Here is a 23,195-nt window from a genome sequence, read left to right as displayed (position 1 = left end):
AGGGGACAACAGAGAATGAGGTGGCTGGATGGAGTCACTGAAGCAGTAGGTCCAAACTTGAATGGACTCCGGGGGATGGACAGGAGGACAGGAAGGCCTGGAGGATCATTGTCCATGGGGTCGCGATGGGTTGGACACGACTCCGCACCTAACAACAACAAATGGTAGAATATTTGTGATGAAGCAATAGTTGCCAGCTCTGGGTTGGGAAACCCCTGGAGACTTGGGGGGTAGAGTCAAGAGTGGGCTGGATTTGCAGCAAGGAGGGACCTCAGGAGAGTAGAATTGAGTCCCCCCTCCAAAGCAGCCGTTTTCTCCAGGGGAACTGATCTCTGCTGCCTGGAATTGAGCTGTAATTCTGGGGGATCCCCCGGTCCTACCCAGGGACTGGCTCCCCTAGGCCCAGGAAAAGATAAAGAATGACACAGCTTCAATCGCGCGCCATGAATGTAGTCTTTCTTCTCTTATTTTAACCCGATTCCCCCCCCCCCCCCGAACTCGCTGCCAGGAGTCTCTTTGTTTGCGGCCCGTCTAGTTTGCGCGTCCGTCCCTGACAGGGGGACGGGGCAGGCGGCGTCTCTCCCGGCCCGGCCGCTCGCAGGATTGATAGCGGCGCCGCGGCAGCAGGTCCCTCCGGAGGCTCGCTGCACTTCCGCGGGCGGAACTCTTCTTCCTCGGGCCGCGGACTCCGGGGGACCAGGGGTTGCTTGGCTTAGACAGGAAGCGCCCTGTCGCTCTGCCTGAATCATGCGCATCCCGCAAGCACTGGCGAAAAACAAGACGGTGCGCTTCGGCGTCCCCATGCTGGTGAGTAGCCCGGGCGGCTCAAGCGCTCCGTTTCCCGCGGTGGGGCTGCAGCGCAGGAGGCTGGCCGCCAGGGGGCTTGGAGGGCGGCCCTGCGCGGAGGAAGCTGGCCCAGGTGGCTCATGACAACACCACGGCCGTTCGACGGCCCTCGCGCTCCGGGGCGGGAGGCCTCTAGTGCGTCATGTGACCTGTGAAGGGCGGGGGGGGAGGGGAAAGACACTTGACTAGCCAATCATGGTCCGGCACTGTAGTGGGTAGGGTTAGGGTTAGTAGGAAGCCGAGCTCGGGACTGAACTTCCGGTGTCTGAGTGGCACGCGCCATATGCGGGGCTGGAGGGCCGCGGCCCCGCTGCCTTGTGGCCCCGGAGAAAGTCAGCCAACTGCGGGGCCCTGGGCCGAGGGGAGCGCGCGTCCTCTCGTCTCCCTGTCTGGTCCTTCTCGGGCGTTCAGGCGGCCGCCTCGTTGCCTCTTGGCCTCGTTCGAGGCCTCTCCCGGCCCTGCTGGGAAGAGAACTCGCGTGGCCAAGAGGCTGCCTTGGCCTGGTGCCGCGGAAGGGCGGCCTGTGCAAAGCGCCTTGGAGAGGCTGCCAGGATTGCAGGCAACAGTCCTGAGCACTTGAAAAACAAAACACGCAGCAGTCCTGGCCTCCGTCGAGGGAGTTCAGGTTTCCTCTTCCCCCTCCTATCTTCGCTACAACCCTGTGAGTTAAGTGAGTTTGAGAGAGGAAAATCCGAACCAAAATCTCCCTGGGAGCACCGCAGCTGATCAGGGAATGACGCCCAATTCTCTTCCTGTGTGCTTGCAGGATTGTCATCTTTGGCTTGCAGAATTGGGGGTGATAAATGGGAGGGCAGACACTTCCCACATTGGAAACTGATCTCTGTAGCCTGGAGATCAGTTGTGATTCTGGGAGAATTCCAGGTCCCTCCTGGAGGTTGGTAACCCTAAGCCTGAAACGAACCAGTTCACTCCTGGAGTTAGTTTGAGGTTCTTGAAACTGGCTGTATATGCTGCAGAACTGACATCCTGCAGGCAGGGAGGGTCCGAATCTGCCTTCTAGAGCTGTTTCAGTTGAGGCCCTTCGCACGGGAACGGCCTTTCTGAGGGCAGGTATTAGGAAGACCGCCATGCTGTTAACTTCCAAAGACATCTGAGGGATGCCAATGATTTAGAGGGACATTTTTTTAAATCACTGAAGACTTGCTGTTCTGGGTTTAAAGTTAAGGTTTCAACATGGACTCCTAGTTTCTGAAATGATTTTAAAGTCTTGTATAAATTCCTTTTACATTTATATTTCAAAATAACATTGTAATGTTTTTAAAGTCCTTTGTGGAGAAAGGCAGGTTAAATCACATAAGTAAATCAGTGCATTGCTTCTACCCTGTTGATGCTCAGCAAATGTACTGCATAGAAGGGGCACTGCTTGCAAATCCTCTGCAAACTCCCTCTTTTCCCCACCCCAAGTGATCCACAGAAGGAAGGAGAGAGATAAATATAATAAATTACATTGCCATATATCTGGGTGACTGTTTTCTGCCAGTGTATCCTCAGCAACAGTACCGGGGGGGGGGGGGGGGTTCGATAAGTTACAATGGGAAAAGTTTTGATCTGCCAAATGGAAAAAACAGCCCTTAGATTCAGCAGAGTGTTATAGACAGAGATGTTTAATACAGTGATCATCATTCTTGTTTCCTTCCTTTTTTCAAAATCTCAAATTACAAATCTGGTAAAGAAATTCTGAAGCCCAATGTGATGCAGTAGTTAAGAGTGGCAGATTCTAATCTGGAGATCCAGGCTTGATTCCCCAGTTCACTTCCATGTGAAGCCTGCTGGGTGACCTTGGGCTAGTCACAGTTCTCTCAGAATGCTCTTAGCCCCACCTCAGCCTCACAAGGTGCCTGTTGTAAGCCACTTTGAGACACCTTAAGGTAGAGAAAAGCGAGATATAAAAACCCAACTCTTCTTCATCTTCCCAGAATAATCATGGGGAGGGGAAACAGGCTATTGATTTAAAAACACGTTACATAATGTTTAAAACAACGTTAAAAAAGGATTGATTGGTGCAGGAAACATAAGTTATTCCAGGTACAATGATAACAGAGACAATTGCCCTATTTCAAAGTGAAGATAAGTTACACTTACTGTGTGGCATGGCAATCTGTGTTTGAATTTAAGTTTCAATAATGGCCTTTATTTATGGTCTCCCTTTCTTGCTGAGACTCAAGAGTTTCTTCTAGATAAAAATAATGTCCACACTGCTTAGTTTCAGTAATCTATATTTTGTTCTGTACAATTGCTGATGCACCAGACTGAATCTAGGCTAACAGGGATGTTTTCAGGTCCTTTGGCCAGGGGATTTGGTAGATTCTCATTTTTGTTACTGTGACAAAGCAGTCAGGAATGTGACAGGCCAAATTACGTGGCTGATGGGCTGCATAAGTATTCAGTTTTGTTGCTTCTGTCAGGCCCATTATGCATGGGCCATAATGCCTGCGCTGGCGGTGGCAGCGCTTTGGGGAAAATCCCCAATAATGCTCACTGCCACAGCCAGCATGGGCGCATCCTGGCCCAGGGCTACGGAAGGCCCGCATTAAGCAAATGCGGGAACTTCTGCTGTGCATAATCACCAGCGCCGGGTCTCTTGGCCCGCCCAGCCTCGACCTGCGATGTCCTTTCAGGGACACCGCAAGCCCCTGCAGGCGCCGTGGAGCTGCAGAGCTGGCAGAGCTGGCAGGGGCGACCCCCTGCCCCCACCCGTGCGTGTGGAGGGGGCCTGGCCCCCCACTCCCCCCGGCCCCTTCCCACCTCCCCCCCGCCGCTTCGCTTGCCTCCTGGCCCCAGCGTGAGCATACACGTGCGTGCTATGCCGGGGCAGCCCAGCATGCCCCGCCCCCGTGTGTACACGGGGAACAGGTAGGCATCGTGCCCCGCCACAACGGCATGGCGGCAGTGCGGGGTAGCTGCCGCCATGCATAAAAGGTCTCAGGGATCCCCAATCTTTGAGAGCCTGTGGGTGCTTTTGGAATTGCAAGAAGGGTTTGTACTGAAGTGACTTCTCTGGAAGCTGGAGCCAAACAAAAATGGCTGCCTCAGGGGGCAGAGCCAAACACAATATCTCCTGCCTTGTCTTTCACAAGAACAGCAGAAGGGGAATAAAATGAAATCAAGAAAATCTCAGGGGGGGGGCGCTATCTGAAAGATACAAGAACAAAGACAAATAAATGAAAGCCAAGGGGGAGGCAGGGAGAAAGAAAAGGGGGAGTAATGCGAAGGAAAGCCTGATGGAACCACAACCTTATTCCACAGCAAGGTGCTACTCACACGCACAACATTGAAGGGGGTGACAAAGGGAAACTCTGGTTTCTACATTTCTTTTCTGGATTCCGGTCACCTTCAGAGTGCCAGTGTTTTTGCAGACCACAGCAAGTTTGACCTGGCAAAGATTTTAGAATTAGATGTGAATTCTTGATTTTGTTTCTATCAAGGGCTTGCTCTGTAAGATCTACTTAGAAAACCTGCCCACTTCATTAACAGTTGCTTTTCGTTTTTAAAAAGCCCACAGTTCTATATATTGCTGATGGAGTATTATAAAAAGGTTCATTAAAAGCACACAAAAATGAACTGGATGAGAACCGATATAATGTAGCAAGAGCACTGGACAGTGTAATATAATGCACAGACAATACAGCGCAATCGAGGGAAGTGGTGGCGTCATGCTGGGTGCTGTTTTTTTTTTTAATTCCCCCCCCTTTTCTCTCAAATATGCTGTTGGGTGTTTTTATGCATCCCATGAATTGTAGAAAGCTCAATAAAAGTCTCCCAGCTACAGCTTTGTTAGATCATTTTAAATTAATTTGCAATTAAATGCCTGATTTATGCTACTATAGCTTCACTCATTTGAACAAAGGCTTCTGAAGGTGCCACTAAGATTGGTAGCTGCCCATCCAATGTGCATTCCGTGTGGTGGCTCCCACCTTGTGGAATGACCTGCTTGTGGTAGTCAGGAAGGTCATTCTTTGTGCAAAACTATGATTTTCAAGAGGCCATTTTTTAAAAAAGATTTTGGAATGATAGTAGAACAGCTCAGGAGAGCACTTCTATAATGGAACAGTCTAGTACAATGATTATTTCAGGTATCACCTGCTTTGGCTGCATTTTCTTTATCTTGTAATCCACACCCCATATTATTTACATTTTGTGCTTTAGATAGTCCAGCTAAATTGTTTATTGGTTGTTTTATGCTGCCAGATTGTACTGTTCATATCCTGTAGAACTCCCTGTGTCTCACTGAAGAGGGCAGAGTGTAAATAAAGTAAATAAATGGTAGTTTTTAAATCTGTTAGCTGCTTTAGGAACTCGCACTTAAAATGGGATTAAAACTGCTTCAGTGAACAGCTCTTATTTGGGATGTGTGCGCACAGGATGGCCTTTCCTGTTCACGTGAGAGTAATAAGGCTCTGATCAGCATCACATAACTCTTGAAAAAAGATTGATGGGAATGTTGACTTTCTTTTCATCTTTGAGAAGACTTTCAGAGAGAAATGCTAAAGTACTTTGAATGAAAACCAATTGTTTCTTTTTGTTAAAGGAAAAGGAGATAGAATTACCAGAAGAGCTTCATCCCAGTAGAAAGATGGCTTTGATGCTAGGATTGTGGTTGTCAGTTTAACTGGGTTTGCCTCTTCATCCCCCCTCCCCCAATTGTCATTTTTGGTCTTTTAATGAAGGCAAGAATTCCTATCCCTATATCAGTCTTTTCCTGTGATATATCAGGTTGGGTAATGGCCAGTAGACCATCAAAGCTTCACCCTTGTGTCCTTTTTATGGCCAAGGGCAAGAGTTTCCAGCACTTTCAGGCCTCTGATTCACTTTTAAGCCTGGTCTGTAACATGAGACCTACCCACTGAATTTCTTTTTCAAAAATCATAGACTTCAAAAATCATAGACTAGAGAGGTAAGAACTGCAGATGAATAACCAGTATGGGGCTAATGGGAAGGGGGTGGTCGGGTATTCTAATCAACCCAATGAAATGAACTAGAGACAGCAGTTTTTCCATGGAATTGGTCAGACTGAGTTTCCCAAGCTATCAACCTGAGAACGTGTGAGATCATATCCATGCCTAGCATATGCCTATGTGGGCATAGGAGAATGCTGAAAGCTGGCATTGAACTCTGTGTAACAGGTTGTGTGTTGCAGGCTGTCAAGTCCTGCAGTATGGGGATGTCAACATCTGTCTAGATGTTGAGGTGGACTCTTATGACCTTATGGATGTGTCTTGCATTTCTCACAAAAGGCTGTGCTACTTCCATGCATGTCTTTTCCTCTAACTTCTCTTTACTGTTCCCATTTCAAAGGGCAGAAGGAGCTATTTCATCTCTTTTTACAGCTTCTGGCGCCAGTAGAAAGCCATTTGTAAAGAATCAAATCCTGGAATTGATTTTACCTTTCGGATAGAACTGAGTTTTCTGGGGCCATTCTTCATACCAGTCTTTCTGGAGAGAACAGCAAGTTTCTTTGGCAACAATGTTAATAAAGTGATCTCTAGCTCATTCCTGAACATGTTTAGAGACCTCGTAGCTGCCTCAACCAACAGAATCCAAAACCAAAAGTCACCTAATTTCTTTTATTAGTACCCAGTAAAATACCATAAACAGTGCTGTTTTGATTCTCAAGATCTCTGCAAGCCAGATGTTCAGTACAAATAAACAAATGAAAGAGGGAAGAGATGATGTCTAAGGCAGAAACCTGTATCTGCAGTTTGAATGGTGAAGATTAAGCTTGATTAGTTTGTTGTTTAGTTAGATGTCTTTCAGATAAGTAGAAGGCAAGCATTAGAAATCTCAATCTCAATATTAAATATTTGGATTCCAGTTCCTGTTCAGTCATTCTGATCTTTTGGTGCATAACTCCTCCTGGCCTCTAGGGGCTGCTCAAGGACCACTGCTTTAGGCTTTCCCACAGAAGTGAATGGATGCAACTAAATGGGAAAGAAACGAAGAGTATTTAGGGGTCTCCTCCCCTTATCACACTCTGTAAGTTTTTTGCTTCATTGGTTACATTGGTTATATTGAGTAAATGGCATAGATTCTACTATGAAGAGTATAATCTATTTTCAAAAGCTTTCCCTAGTGAGTTTTTTGTTTGTTTGATTTTGTGGTAGCAGTCCTATTGATCTGCTCACATGCTGGTAGGAGGGTAGAGGATCTATAGTGGATAGTAATGCACTCCATGAACTGCCTTTTCGTGTTGACAGAAGAAAGATTAAAGCCTGAGAACAGGTTGAAAGCAAAACTGATCAATCAGGTTAAGTTCAGGCTGGAGACTATTGGAGAAATGGGAAAGTAATCAGGTGCTATACTGAAACATTGGCACTTTAAAGATGTATTTATTGTAGTATTAGCCAGCATGGTACAGTGGACAGAATAGGTGCAAGCAACATGTTTGGTCCAGATATTGTAGGGAAAATGCAACACCATCCTGGTTAGACGTCGTTATGATGGCAAACAAAACCGGGGAGATTTATATTCAGCCATCTGTGGCTGGCACAAGCCCAGTGCTGCTGCCAGCATCTGGAAGATTTGCGTTGGACCCTCCTGGTGGCAGTGCAGATATGGGAGGAAATGATGGGCCTAAGCCATGTCAGTTCCTTTCCCCTGCACCGTTGTCTCCATACATGCTGTTGGTGCCTCGATAGGGCAAAAATCTGACCCTGGATGACAAGCAAAATGGCCTGATGTGCTGCTAATGTATGCTAGGTAGGTTTGCCATTTCTGGGTTGGGAAATACCTGGAGATTTGGGGGGTTGAGCCTCGGAGGGGGAGGACTGAGAAGGGGATGGACTTCAGTGGGGTATAATATCATAGAGTCCACCTTCCAAAGGGGCCATTTTCTGCAAGTTTGCAAGCCCAGGCTATTCAGGTTGAACTAACCCACCCCTCCGTGGCTCTTTCTGGGTGACCATGGGCCAGTGCCTCTCAGCCAAATGTACCTCACAGGGTGGTTGTGAGGACAAAATACAAATAGAGCACCTTAGGGGATGGTTGGATTAAAACATTTTTGGCTAGATGTAGAACTTGCATGAGCCATTGCTCATTTTGGCAGTGGTATGAAGTGTTATGTAATAATTATAAAGCAGGACCAACCATTTAAAACATAGACGTGTTCCTTTACATTACATTATAGAGATGAAACAGAGGAAAACAACATCCAGTTAAAAGAGGAAAGGATGAGCACTAAGCAGAGTTATATCTTTTAAAATCCATTGAAATCAATGGGCTCAGAACAATAGATGTGTTTAGAATTTCATTACAAAAGATTCAATGAGACATGGATTTGGGCCACTCCCCAATTGTTGGTAAATTAACAAAGATGAAAAGAATGGCAATTACCTTTATGATGAGCCAACTACTGGCCTCTCTTGAGCCCAAGCGTCCTAGCATCACATGTGCATATGGATGTCAGCTCAGAAGTGGAGCACTGGAGGTTCCCTTTGAAAGCTGTTTTTCATATTCAAGTATTGCACCTTTCAATTTCATTATTGAATGTTCAAGAAGGTTAAAATGTTCCCCTAAGTAACATTTCTATTTTATGTTCTATTAGTTCCCCTTTATCATCTTGTGTTGAGAGTGTCCAGTTTGGCCAAGTTAAATGGCAAAAATTGATGGCTCAGCAATATATAGTGGCAGCCAGGTGCTATCCCAAATGACAGGATTTCTACCTCCAGAAAACGTTCTTGAAGATCAATTCTTTTTTTTCTTTTTTCTTTTTTCTTTTTTTTTTTGCAAGCTTATCAAGAGTAAGGAATGAGTTTTATTTTCAAAAATCAACTCTGTTCTTTCTTTTTTGCAAATCACAATCAGGACAAACTTGTTTAAAAGTTTGCCTCTGCAAAAGTTCAACATTGGACTGAAAATGTTATAATTTTGTAACACTGCTGTCCCCATCCATGTTTCTCGCCCAGCATTCAATTATTTATATATATTTTTTAAAGTTAAATAAAACTCAGCATTTAAAAAAATGTATCTCATACATATTTTTAAAATAAAACTTATTTCAGCTCTGCTTGCTGTGAAGGAGGAGAAGGCTGCATAGTTTTCCTCCCTCTGGTGTTCTGGCCCTGGTCCTTTGGTCTCCCTGGATGACACCCAAAGCCCGAGTGTGTCTGAATGTTGTATTGCCTGGATTGATGTGTTTCTATACTGCTGCTTGGGAATTGTAGTCCAGTCAGTTCTGAGCATTAGCCAGCATGATGAATACCAAGAACTGAGGAAAGACACTAAGAGCAGGTGCAAAAGCAGAATACACACTTTGAGGTAGTTGATTTTATGTAGTGTGTGACCTGCCCACAGTGATCTCAGGGTGAATTTAATTCAAGCATGCCCATATGCTGTGAGCATGCCATGCACCAGTACTGGCTACTTGACCAGCCACCAATCCCTGAGCAGATGCCAAGTACTCACAATTCTCCAGTTCTAAACTGTGAGCAGATCATCAATACATTTATATTGGATGTGTTGGACTGGTTACATTGTGAGGAAGGTTCGTTCCAGTGTTGGTGACTTTTAGGTGTTGTTAGATTCAGGTGGATAGCCACATTGGTCGGAAGCAAGAGAACAAAGTTAATCTATTTTATTTATTTTTATTTTTTTTGTTCAATTTCTAGGCTGCCACTCCGGATCTGCCAGCTCACAGCAGCTTACAACATAAAATAACAATAAACAGCAGGAAAAGTTCATAACCCCCCCACCCACATTCCAGTGCCAGTCATCATTCCCCACCCCACCTCTCTGACCACCACATATCCAGGGAAGTACTACCATTGGGCACATTGGAGGAGAGGCTAAGATCTTCCTTCCACCTGGTCTCAAACAAATGCTTGGAAAAGAGCTCCATCTTTCAGGGCCTGCAGAGCAGTGGCCTAGAAACTGAGTCCTGTGGCATCTTTAAGATGAATAAAGAATTGCCAGATGGCAGGGGTGGGCTTGTAATTGTCACTGTGTTTTTATGATTATGTTGCATACTTTTGTGAACCAGCTAGCCCAAGAGCAGTAGTTGAGAAATCCAATAATAATGATAATAATAATTTGATTTCTGGGTCTAAGTTATGCTGGAAATTCAGATATAGTTGGGGTGTGGTTTCAGTTAATCATACAAAAGGAGGCAGGGGTATTGTTAAGCTATTTGCAGCCTTCTCCAACTTATATTTTTATTTATATTTGTTACAATTAGAACTGCCTCTGTCAGCCCAGCTGTCTCAGGGTGGTATGCAGCAGAATTAAAACCAAAATCAATTCACCCATTTAAAGCAGTATCAGCATCCCTCTCTTCTGGGCGTCTTCAGCATTCTTCCACATTGCTCTCCCATGTTATAAGCCAGATCCAGAGATTATGAGGGAGAGTGTTTTGAGGGGGAGGAGGAGGGCTCTTGATGTTCTGGTGACCTGGCCTCAACCAAATGCCTGGAGGAAGAGCTGCATTTTGCAGGCCCCGAGGAACTGGGTGAGTTCCGACAGGGCTCATGTCTCCTCCAGGAGCTCATTCCACCAAGTAGGGGCCAGGACCCAAAAGTGCTGGCCTTTCTCTTGTGTTCAGGCTCCCAAGATAACTTTGCTGTTTTCTGTCCCAGGACCTTGTAGAGGTTCTTTCAGCTTTGCTACCCTATTGACCTTTATTCCTCTTCTGTTTACCTGGCCAGGAAAGTCATCTCAGCAAGCTCCTAAGTTCATGAATCCTTTTGTTTCTATCCTGTTTTTTTAAATGACAGAATATTGGCTGGCAAAAACGAGTCTTCTCTTCCAGGGGAGTGTGTGGCACTTTCCATCTCCTGCCTTGTGGGAGCAGCTGTAGGATCAATGCCAGTTTTTTGACGGCAGGAGTGCTTGGTCAGAAAAACCTGATTGTATTTGGAACCGAGATAAAGAGAGTGGAACTGTTCTTGACCCACCACAACACACTGTTTCTTCAAACCGCTGCAGCTGTTAGAATTCCCTTGTTATCAGACTTAGCCAGACACTGTATGTAATGCAAAATGACAACAGTCTGGTTGACGGAGCCATTTTTGCCCTTGCTTGCACTGTGGAACATATGGTCTGCCTTCTCATTGGAGAATGTTTTTTTGCAAAGTACCTTTTTCTGCATTTCTTTTACCCATCCCTTATAATCAAGAAGGGTTTGATGTCTGCAAATAAGGCTTTTGAAACTCAAACTTGCCTGGTTCATAATGCCCATTTCTGGAGTTCAGTGCCTTCTGTTGATAGTCTGTGATTTCTAATGTGCAATGTTTGGAGTCATTGGGCTCCAATACATGCTATGGCAGTATTTGGCCGTCTAGTGTGCCATGTACTTGTTGGTGGCTCATAACTGACTTGCTTGGATTGTGCAAGCCCACGGGTAGTCAGAGTCAGGTCAATCCATATTTAATTTAAAATCAGGTGGGACTAATCTGTTGGTTGCATTCATCACACTGGTGTATGTATGTTAACCTGCTGACTAGAGCAAACTACTGGTCCCAGGTGACAGTACAAGGGAATACCATGTATTTGCGATCCAGTGTAGAAGCTTCTGCAAACACAAGCATATTCTGTTTTGAGAGCAAGGTAAGCAAAGTAGGAAAGGCTGCAATACTAGAGAGACAAATTGTACATCTTCCCACCCCTAGTGATCTTTAGCCAATCATAAAAGCACTTATTTTGTGGGATAATATTTGAATGGGGGGAAATTTTGACAAACAATTCAAGAATATGCCTGTACAAACATTTGTTATGCAATGCAATTTGGGAGTATTAAGAAAAAAAAAACATTTTCCCCAAATATCTGTGGATGCTGCTCACAATTTGCAACTCAATTTTGATTCAAATAAAGGAGGGTTTCCCATCTCATCTTCTAGTTGACAAAAAAAAACCCATTCTAAATTATGAACTTTACGTATCCCCATCATGTATTTCAGCCAGTGTGGTGTGGTGGTTAGATTATTGGACTAGGATCTGGAGGACCTAGGTTTAGATACTTATCCTTCCATTAAGCTTTCAATGTGACCTTTGGCCAGTCATGCTCTCCCAGGTTAGTTGTGAGGACAGAATCAGGAATTATGCTGATGAAATGTATACCCTTGCGAGTTCCTTGAAGAAAGGGCGGGATAAAACGAACCTGGTAGTAACCTCTAGTGACTGCAAGCCCTAGACCAGGCTTTCTCAACCAGAGTCATGTCAACTTGCCTCCCCTCCAAAAAATGGCCAATGATGGGCCTGGAGGGAGGAAGGGGAGGGGCCCCAGTTGGGCATGTACACAGCTATGCTTCCCAACCATATTCTGCATGATTGTTCAACTTCTGGGGTTTCATGAAGCCTGAAGAATATTTCAGGGATTTCTTAATGGTAAAAATGTTTAGAAAGGTAGCCCCAGACGCTGGTTTCATAGTGCTGTTCTCCACCTGAATTCAAATAGCCAGAGCACTTGATTCAAGGTAGTCTTTTTAGCAGCACTGTGGCATTGCACCTCTCCATTCAAGAAGGATTGAGGTACAAAGATTATATTCTCCTACGTTCTATTAAAACGACTATGGGATTGGTAGCTTTTGGCCAGAGTGACTTCGAATCAAGGCCATCATAACTACCTTTGGTTTTATTAGAGTCCTCGGAGTCCAGCAAGTGCCATGTGTAATGCTAAGTGTTTGTTACTTTGAGAACTCCTCTTAAAATTCGTGGTATTCTTCATACCAGCTGTAGGGGTTTCAAGACTAAAATGGACATATCTGTCTACATTTTTCTCATTTAACTTAGGCAGCTTTCCAACTTACTGGTTATCTCTGTAGTGTATCAAGCGTAAGGTTTTCTACAAGTACTAAGTTTTGGAATGTACTGCCTACTCCCATATGAACCTAGCCAGTTACTACAGTTCTCTACAGTTCTCTTCAGGGTTTCTTCGGGAGTGCTTACACAGTTTGAGGCTATATGAGAAACAGCTTGAGAAAGGGTGGTCTTGACACCAGGCTTAAGGAATTCTTTCCTCAGGAGAGCCATCTGTCACCCTCTCATTGTACTCAGCCAGTAGGTGAAGCCTTAACAGTTTAATCTGCCGCTCCTGTACTGACCCCCTCCATCCTTCCTAGTTATGCATTTGAGAGGGGCAGTACAAATGTCTTAGTTGTTTTTTGGTTTTTTACAATACATTTAAAAATTATCTTTTCATGTTTTTGAGTACTTCTTTGGAGACCCTAAGGTAAGTGAAAAGGTGGGGTAAAATGTTATAAATAAATAGACTGACACTGAACTCTGAAAAACCCTAGGGAATTTTGAAACAAAAACTGAGAAGTTGGATTTGTTTAGGAAACAGGACATTTCTGGTGCCAAAGGAATAAAGGGTTTGTAGGTCTTGTATAGAGTTTTTGGGAAAGTTCTCTATGTATGGATTGCTATGCAGTTTAGTATGCTGTAGCTAGTCATTCAAGACGAAGACAAAAGACTTGATTGCTGTTAGAAAAATGTATTCCTTGCTTAAATAAAGAGGCAAAGAGGGGGAATGGGAAGCAAAATAATAGCTTCTTACCGAGAGGAGCTCAAAATGACACCTTCAGTTTCAGTATGAAGTCTATGGCAGGCTTTCTCAACCAGGGTTTGTGAAACCCTGGGATTTCTTGACAACCATGGAAGGGTCTCACAAATGAATGGCAATGAATTAATTAATTTGTGTGTGTGTATATATAATTTGTTAAACATTTATTGGGTGATAAGATCATATAGGGTGATGCTGACCCCCCCCCCACATGGCCAATTATGGGCCTGGGAGGGTAAGAAGAGGAGTTGCCCCAGGTGGGTGTGTACACAGCTTCACTTCCAAACTATTTTCTGCATGATTTTGCTACTTCTGGGGTTCCCCAAAGCCTGTAGAATGTTTCAGGGGTTTCTCAATGGTAAAAAAGTTGAGAAAGGCTGGTCTATGGACTAATCATTATGTGTAAGAAAGTCTGAGAATGTAATTTAAAGAAATATAATGCTGATACAGATATATTATTATTATTATTATTATTATTATTATTATTATTATTATTATTATTATTAGATTTATTTCCCGCCTCTCCCGATAGGCTTGAGGCGGGTCACAACAACCAATCCCATTAACATTCCCATTAAAACATCAATCTACTAACATGGTGGCTAAAAATCCCATCCCTCCCCCAATTATTAAGAGGTGAAGAGGAAAGGATAAGGGAGTAGCGTACACTCCAACTCCTAGGGGGGGAGCAATGTCCCTATATATATATCACTCTTGTCTTCATGAAATATTTGACCCCAAATAATAGGTGGTCAATTGACAATATTTCCTGGTCAAGTTGACTTGCATTGCACCCTAAAAAGATGCACATTCCTGTGTACACCTGCACATTTCTAGCCTTTCACATTTTTAGGGAGATTTTCTGTATATCTGTACACCTAAGATGCAGGCAGGCAGGACTGTCTGGTGTGGCTCCTGAAGCTACTCTAGGGTTGCCTGCAACCTGCTGTACCCTCACACAAGCCAGGCTGCCAGCTGACAGGAGCCTAACTGTTGAGGAGGAGGCTCACCAGTGAAGTAACAATGTCATCTGCAATGCTGTAGCATTTAGTCAAAAGGCCATAGAGTTTTGACCAAATGCTAGAGTGTCACTGACAATGCAATGACACAACCTCTGACCAGTTAACATTCCAGGACACTACCAACCCCCCTGCCTTTCGTTCTCCCCCACTTTTCTTCCACTGTCCAGTTGAGCTCAGCCAGGTTACACTGTGACAACTGGATTTTTGGTGTCAGTGTTGGCAAATGAGGTTTGTGGTTTGCACCTGTTCTATGATGCAAAGAGGACAGCCATGTTCGAACAATTGCCAATGGAAATACCATCTTCTCTGTATAGGCTGTACGGCAACATGCGCACTTAGCCTAGTGGGCCATTGAATGTATACTGGATTCGTGAATACTGAAGTTGGCCATGTTGACCAAAAGGATGATTACATTTCATCTTATTGTGCCTAAGATTTGGAAGCCTCCTCAAGACCACTATGATTGTTGAGTGAGACTTCTTGGAGGGGGGAAATAATGTGTTGCTTCATGTAAATTCATGGAAGAAGAGGCCCTAGGGAAGCATGCCTGGCCTCGACCAGGGCCAGGGCCTTTTCGGTCCTGGCCCCGATCTGGTGGGATGAGCTCCCAGGAGCTCCTGGGAGAGCTCCCGGGAGAGCTGCGGGCCCTGCGGGATCTTTCAACGTTCCACAGGGCCTGCAAAACGGAGCTCTTCCGCCAGGTATGTGGTTGAGGCCGGGGCTGGTAAGATAGATCTATGCCCCCCCCCCCGGGATCTGGGATCTGAAGTGAACATCATCGGGACCTCCTTCTCCATCCGCTAGTAGTGGGGGGTGGGGAGTTGGGTTTTACTGATTTTCCACCACGTTGGTAATGTTTTTATGCGTTTTAATGGGGTTTTAATGGGGATTTTAAGACACTGTAACCCACCACAAGCCGTAAGGGAGTGGTGGGAAACAAATCGAATAATAATAATAATAATAATAATAATAATAATAATAATAATAATAATAATAATAATAAATAGAACAGCACAAAACAAATAATCTGTCCCATCTGACAAAGATTTTCTTAACCTTAAGGGTTAAGGAAATCCTTTGCTGTGCCTCTTCTTCATATGGGGATTGAAAAATATTAGTAAATGGGAATCTTTTAATGCCATTCTTCTTGGCTACCAAGCTCTTTGTTTAGATAGGTTTCCAGAAGTATTGAAACAAGACCTTTCCCCAGCTCTGAACAGCGTACACTGCATGGCCTTCTTTTGAATACTCCCCTGCCCCAAATCCCTTCCATTTCCATCAGTATAAAATCAAAAGAGAATATTTAAGTTGATTGTTCTAGTTCTGCGGCTGCACAAATGCATAGCTGGAGGCTTCAGCAATAACCGATTTAAAGAGAGAAGGCTGAAAATTATCATATTGCCTCTTCAAGTTAAAATCCTTCATAACATTTTTGCTCCTTTTTTCACTAGTGCATGATCTGTATTGCCAGCAGTGAATATTGTGATGTGATTAATTTAGGGATTTATGACAAAGGGAATGCAATGTTGTAATCTGGCTTTCAGAGCCTGTGGTACAGCATGGAAGGAGTTTCTCTAACAACAGAGGTGATCTGACATAGCAAATTGCTAGGCAATGCCAGAAAAATTGCTGCTTGTTATTTTACTATCCCAGGGGTTGGCTGCTTTGGATTTTGCTGAGTAATTTCAGGATGTAAAGAAGCTGCATTAGAACAGCAGATTCTTAGTCTCACAGATGTCTGATTGAATGAATCAGTTGTATGTGTTGATGAGCATTAATATTCTTCACTTACAATGCACCTTTAATAGTCAGCTGCAGATTCCATCTGTATATGTTTGTGGTAACATACTTTTTAGTGAAGGAACTAAAAATACCTCCTCACAATGTCAGTGTCTGCGTGAAACACTTACTGAGGTTGCTGAGCATATGCGACAGATGGTGTGCTGTGTCACATCCCATGTTTCATTCTACCTTGTATTCCGTGCATGTATATTTTCATTAAAATGTTGCTTTTGGTGTGTATGTGAAAACTCAGTGACACACGTTTTTTTTTTAAACCCTCAGTTTGCCTATTGAATATCTTGATAAGATAGCGGTGCTGTTGGCCTGTATCCAGCATAGTTTGTGTGCTATCTGAGCCTAAGTATAACTGTTGTTTGTTTGTTAGAGGTGACCTTCAGATAGAAAGAATCTAGCATTCTTCCTATCTGTGTGACCTTTGCTACACAGTGGCCAGAATTAAGCACATATAATTCTGTGTTGCTTGTGAAGGATGCATCTTATCAAACATTAACAGATCCCACCTTTCAAATTAAAAAAAAAACCTCCCACAGTTTGATCCAGCACAAAAATGCCTAATATGGGGATTGCCTACAGCTACGCTCTCACACTGATACAAAGCATGTTCTCTCTGGATGAGGGAAAGAAAAATGTGTGACAATGATTTTCTCTTCATGGCTCTATGAATAACTCTTGAATATAATTTTTCCTCTGTGTCGATGATCTTGTATTATTTATTTTGGAACCTCAGTCTTCCACTCCTGCATTTACATATATGCCTGTGCTAAATTTTAACAAGCTAATTGCAGATATATCTTTGGATCTGCATGGGCAGCTTTAGACCTATCTCTTTGAGGTAAATACAGTCAAAATGAATATTAGGATTATTTATATTTTATGTGCAATTCCTTTCTAATATACCTTGCAAATATATATGTTCATCAAATTAATACTTTGTTTCAGAAATGTATGTGGGGTTCCTTACTGCCTTGGATTTCTTTAAAGAAGATGCAACTTCTATTTTATAAAGGAGGATTTGGTTTCTCAGATTTTAGTTTATATCATCAGGCATACTTATTAACTTGTACTAATTATTGAGATGGCTCCTTGCAATGGGGCTGTTCATCCTGGGCTCTTTTTGATGCCTCTTTTTCGGTGCCCCTCTCTAAGTGGAATTTATTAGGGTCTGCTTATGATAGGCTGGATACTATTCTACATGCAGTTTCTACAAGAAATCAGTGGCGTATAATGGCATGATGCGTTTTGATCCATTTTCACATTCTAAATGAACATTATGGATCTATCCAGATCTTAAAACTGGAAAGAAAAATCTTTCTAGTGGAAGCCATAGACTGATAAGGAGATTTTTACATTGGATTAGTTCATAGATTCTGTGGATGAGTTTTTGTCATTTTCTCAGCTGAGGTCTAGATATTATTTTGTTACCTGTGATACTAAGTGTTGCAATGTTTGTTGGTATCTAAGTATGTCAGAAACCCAAAGGTTAAGCTGTAAGAAATATTAAAAAATCTTTACATATATTTATTAAACAAAGTGCACTGATTCAATATATTTAAAATATAGTAAAAACAACACATATCTAGCTGCACATGACAGAATAGACCAAACATGTTTTGACCTCGAGGGGATCTTTATAGTCTGGAGATGAGCTGGAATTCCAGGAGCTCTCCAGGCCTTACCTGGAGGTTGGCTACCCCCGAGCTGGAAATATTCCTTGAGGTTTGGAGGTAGAGCCTCAAAATGGTACAATATTCAGAGTCCATCTTCCAAAGCAGTAATTTTTGCCCACAGAGCTGATCTTTATAATCTAGAGATAAGCAGCAATAGTAGAGCCAATGGTAGAGGCATCCCTTACAAACAATACTTTGTATTTTTTGGTGTTTCAAGTTTGTTCCCCTTTGTTTTCCCCCCTTTTTTGAACGAAAAAAGTGTGTTTGTGTTTTGCGACATGTCTCTACCATAAAAAGTCATTTTGCTATTTTCTTCATGCTGATGTTCCCATTCCTCCCTTTTCATGGCTTCTGTTCATGAGTCTCAGTAGCTTGGAGCAAGTGGCAGCAGAACTAATGAAGATATAGGTGCAGCAAGGATTGATTTCTCCCACTATATAATAACCCCCTGTAGAATTCTGGTTCCAATCTGCTGGCTGTTCCAGCAGCTTAATTGGGTCCTTTTCACCTTGGAACCAGAATGAGCCTACTGAGTATTGTTGTTTCACTTGTTAAAATTTTAAAATGGTGAGAACAAGTCTCAGGCCTATGATGTGAAAGCTCCCTTGATGCTGATTTAAGGAGAGGCCTGTGGAGAAAGAGAGATTTGAGCAAGGGGTGTACAATGGTAGGAATGCTGGAAGGCACTGGAGGTATAGAATATATGGGTTTTCTTACCCATTGTTCTCAAGTGAAATACTATTACATCTTGGGAGTCTATTTCAAGAGCTCCACCCACCTAGATCATACCAGATACTCAAGATAGTCAGAGGAAAATTCTTCTCAGGTGCAGGATTGTTCTGTGCAACACTCTCATCCATTCACACATACACATTGATTAATCAAGCTTGCTAAGCTCTGACATTGGCATCTTTGCCTTCGAAGCTGATTACCAGTCTGATATGCAGTGCTCGTATTGTTTCAAGGTTTTGCACTTAGCAGGAATCCTTCCAGTTAGGATTACCAGCTCTGGGTTGGGAAATACCTGGAGACTTTGGGGATGGAGCTGGGAGTGGGCAGGATTTGGGGCAGGGAGGGACATCAGTGGAGTATAATGATATGGAGTCCACCTTCCAAATCAGCCATTTTCTCCTGGGGAACTGATCTCTTTGGTCTAGGGATGAGCTATAATTCCAGGAGATCCCTCGGTCCCACCTGGGAACTGGCATCACTACTTCCAATGCAGTGTAAGATAGGTAGGTCATTTTACTGTCCCCATATTGATGATGTGGTGGGGGAATATCACAACTTGCCTAAGGACTTCTAGTAAGTAAGGCTTGAACTTGGTTTGACTCATAGCCATTATTCTAAGCTTCTCAGCATTGTATATAATGTTATGTACTCCACTTCGCCATACTGATTATTGTTGTTGTGCTCTTAAATATTTCAGCTGCTTATCGTTGGAGGCTCTTTTGGACTCCGTGAGTTTACCCAGATTCGCTATGACTCTTTCAAGCTACACGGCAAGGTAAGCTGGTGCTCCTCCTCCTTTCTGAAGCACTCAAGCCCCAGTGCATAGGAACATACCAGCATTACAGCTGCCCCTGGGGGGAGGGAATGCTTTCAAATATTTTTACATAAATACAAACTTTCTGTTTGACATAAACACACCTAGGCAAACTATATGTTGGATTATGCTAAATTCTATGGGGAATAATGTGCTTACACTTGGACTTTGCCTGCTCACGCACTTAGTGTGAGGTGTGCTTATTTCAAAAGATTTATAAGTACTCCTCCTCCTGTAATGCTGGCATGCTCAAATTCACTGGGCTTGCTGGAATAGTCTTATGTCAGCTGGGACATGAAGGAGTGCCCAGCACTCTAGCCCAAGTCAAGGAAAGAAACAGCTACAGTGCAGCAAGTTAGGAGAGCTGTGAGTCTCAGTGGCATCTTCTCCGGTGACATTTCTTTATGTGGCCTGTTCCCAGAAATTATGCGGTTACGCTTGTTATGGCCTGCTATGAGATGGTCCAGGCCTCCCAAATTTGATCTGTACTCCTGGATGCTCTACTATCTGTAGCTGGTAACCTGTCTGTACTGTGAAAGGAGTCTTAGTTGAACTTCATACCACATTGACGAGCAAGTAGCGTTTTTGAGCACCAAAGACAGTCTTTTTATGTGCTCTCACTGGAATGTACATTTTTTTGGTTTTGTCTTTTAAAAGCAGTGTAGGCTCCTCAAATGTCCTACTGTTTTAGTGGTATGTGTAGTGGGTCTGTATGGTATGATGTGGCCTTTCTGTTTGATTGGCAGAGGGGCCACCTGGTGAGAAAGTTGGTAGATATGGAAGGCTCTTGGTAATGCATTTATTTAAATCCCTTCAATGCTGCTTTTCTCTTCATGAGCAGGATTGAAGAATAGACTTGTTGAAATTAGTTCAACCTGAAATACAATTTATGTTTGCAAAGACTGAATGGTAGGGTTAATGAGAAGTATGTCTGCAAAATACTGTGCAATGAACTTTCATTGTCTTCTAATAGATAGGACTATGTGAAATTTAATGGAGGGCATTTTCTATTCTCTGCATGCCCACATACATTTACCTGAAGTCTGGTGCAGAATTGGCTTTCCTGATGACTACTTGAATTTTCATTTAAAAGGATATTCCTAATCCTTGTGGTTGTGGGATTGGGATAAGAATAAATAGGTAGAAAAGAAACAATCTTTGTAAGCAAGATGAATTGTACAAATTTTGTTGATGTCAATTGGTATTATTTATTCTAAGCACAAAACTTAGATTTGCTTGCCATGTCTAGGATTATTTTTGAAGGTGCCATATATTCTAGTGCCTGAGTATAAAGCTAAGTAAAGTTCAGTTTACCATAACCACAAATTCAGAATATTTGCATTCTGCTGAGCTCTACACTGAGACTACCCTGACTTGGATAGCCCAGGCTAGCCTGATCTCATCAGATCTTGGAAACTAACCAGGGTCATCCCTTGTCAGTAGTTTTATGGGGGACCTCCATGGAATATCAGGGCCATGACGCAGAGAAAGGCAAAGCCAACGTTTCTTGCCTTGAAAACCCAATGGGTTCAGTGCACTTTCCACCACCACCACACTGAGACAACACTGTGACTTCATTTTGATGTCATGGGAAGCCATGGTTTAATTGAATGACTAATGTGCTTGTCTGCATGCAGGGCATGCTAGTAATTAGGGTGGATTAGGGTCAGTGAAATTGGTTGGAAACAATGTCCCCAAAGTTGGTATATTAACTGCTGTTAGTCTAAACCAGGGATTCCCAACCAGGGGTCCAGGGACCTCCAGGGGTCCACAGTGTTTCTCCTCCTACCTTAATGGACTTGACCACAAGTTAGGGTACCTGATTTTTCCATTGCTCCCCCTCCCCCCTCCCAAGCATGAGTGAGTTCTCTCATGGTTTCTGTACCTGGGACTCCCAGCTTAAAACACCTCCTGTCTCTCTTCCCCTCAGTCCTCTTTGAGTCTGCCTGCTAACACAGGCAGTGATGTCCCTTCTGATGACATGGCACTTGGGGGAGGGAGCATGTGGCAGGGAGACATAGCCCACCTGACATCACTTCCGGGGCCCCTCGAGGCCTGAAAAATTATTCCAGGGGCTCCTCCATAGTCAAAAGATTGAAAAAGGGAGGTCTAAACTATGTGATATAAAAATATGAACATAGCTTGCTGCCCTAGCTATTGGCCAGGATGCCAGCTGGGCCTCAGTGAGGGAAAGAATTAAAGCAATGAAGCCAGAATTTGAATGTGAGTTTGCTTTACCAGATCCAGGCTTTACCATGCTTTCTTGTTAGGCGTGGACGGAGCCATATGTTGAAGAATAAGGCTGCAGTTTGCTCCCAGAATGGCAGTCTCTTGGTTCTGAGTTAAAACTTATATTGCCCTGTACATGGCATTCAGGTGGTAAAGTCCTAAGTATGTAATACTAATAAATCACGTGGGGGTGACGGATCCTGACTAGTTCTTTCACGACTTAGGCTGCTGTTCTAAGAACACTTCTCTGGAAGGAAGCCTCATTGAATAAATTGGGTTTACTTCTGAGCAGACCAGTTTAGGATTGCTGTCTTTGTCTTGACAGACCAATCTTCCAAAGATTACAGAAGAGCACCACCAAGCTTTTCTGACTTAGTTGTATGGATCCACTCAATACTTTGATCTCAAAGCAGATTGCTTTAAAAATTCTGCTCCTCAGAAATTGTGCAGAAGAGGTTACCCTGAAGAGGTGACTCCAAATAAGAATGATTCAGTCTTTGGACTCAGAGAAATGTGGGGATATTATTACTGTCTCCTCCTAGCAAAACAAATGAACATTTGGTGAGGAACAACATTTCCTGGTGGGTTACACAATCAAAAGAGAACCCCCACCCCACCCTGAAGAAGCAGCATGTCTTGGTTGTTTCCTGGGCGCTACTGTTAAGAATGGGAGCCTGTTGTCTAGCACGGTGACACAAATTGCCAGGGAGACAAGCCCCGTCCTTGGGTCTGAGTAGCTGACAGAAGTGTTTTCGAATGCTTATTGGGTAGTAATTGTGTGTTAAAATCTTCCAGCAAGGGAACAGAGAAGCATCACAGCATCTGTGCTGAACTTTACTACAGAATAATTAAGTTGTCTTGTCTAGCCAGGCTTTCTGCATTTAATTGGCTTTCAGTAAACTAATGGCAGAGTCTTCATGTGAGTGAAAATTGATGGTGATCATGGCTCATTTTTTTCCTCCTCCTTGTTAAGCAGGTCAGATAGGCCTAGACTCTAAGCGTAATGAAGACAAACCTTTTCCTAATTTCTTTCTGCAAGTTGATTTTCAGAGACTAAATTCACTAGTGAGTCATCTTCATTACAAGTCCTGATATATATATTTTGTGAAGAACTCCTATGAAGTGTCATTTAACATGTTCAAAGTTTGTAACTGGTAAACATTTGTAAACACTCATTTAAAAAGCCCTTACTATTATTCATCAGGGTGTATTAACAAAAGAACCATTTCTGTAATTTAAGCAGATTTTGCTTTCTGACAAGTTCATTATTGCATGGCCCAGTTGGTGGAAGGTTTGATGCAGTGGCATAATTAATATAGCAATTCTTGTTTTTCCACTGGTGCAGAATTGGACGGGGATATAAATAGCTTTGCTCCTGGCAAATAATCCTGCACTCTATTTGAGACTTGGTTTTGAACCATGCTGGAATAAATGAAGGGACATGTGAGCTTTAAAAAAAAGAATCCTGCAGTTGTTACTGCTGTTGTTTGCCCCTTTGGGGGCTCCAGGAAGTATTGATGGGGTGCACCTTTCTTTCTCCAGGAGGGCAAGTAGTTCTTGGGATCATTTCA

The 23,195-nt window shown here is 43.3% G+C and overlaps 1 protein-coding gene across 1 annotated transcript in view; it reads left to right on the top strand.

Moving 5' to 3' along the window:
- Positions 1–567: 567 nt before the first annotated feature.
- The window catches only part of COX16 (cytochrome c oxidase assembly factor COX16), a 25,118-nt gene continuing 2,490 nt past the window's right edge, over positions 568–23,195 (top strand). Inside the window, exons 1-2 of the mRNA XM_077322628.1 lie at positions 568–807; positions 19,279–19,356. Of these exons, the coding sequence (XP_077178743.1) occupies positions 748–807; positions 19,279–19,356 (138 nt within the window). The 5' untranslated portion in view covers positions 568–747. The remainder of the gene's footprint in view (positions 808–19,278; positions 19,357–23,195) is intronic.

The sequence above is a fragment of the Paroedura picta genome, chromosome 2 (genome assembly GCF_049243985.1).
Source record: "Paroedura picta isolate Pp20150507F chromosome 2, Ppicta_v3.0, whole genome shotgun sequence".
Classification (NCBI taxonomy): domain Eukaryota; kingdom Metazoa; phylum Chordata; class Lepidosauria; order Squamata; family Gekkonidae; genus Paroedura; species Paroedura picta.
Note: the sequence above shows the minus strand (reverse complement) of the source record. Positions and strands in the feature narration are given on the sequence as shown.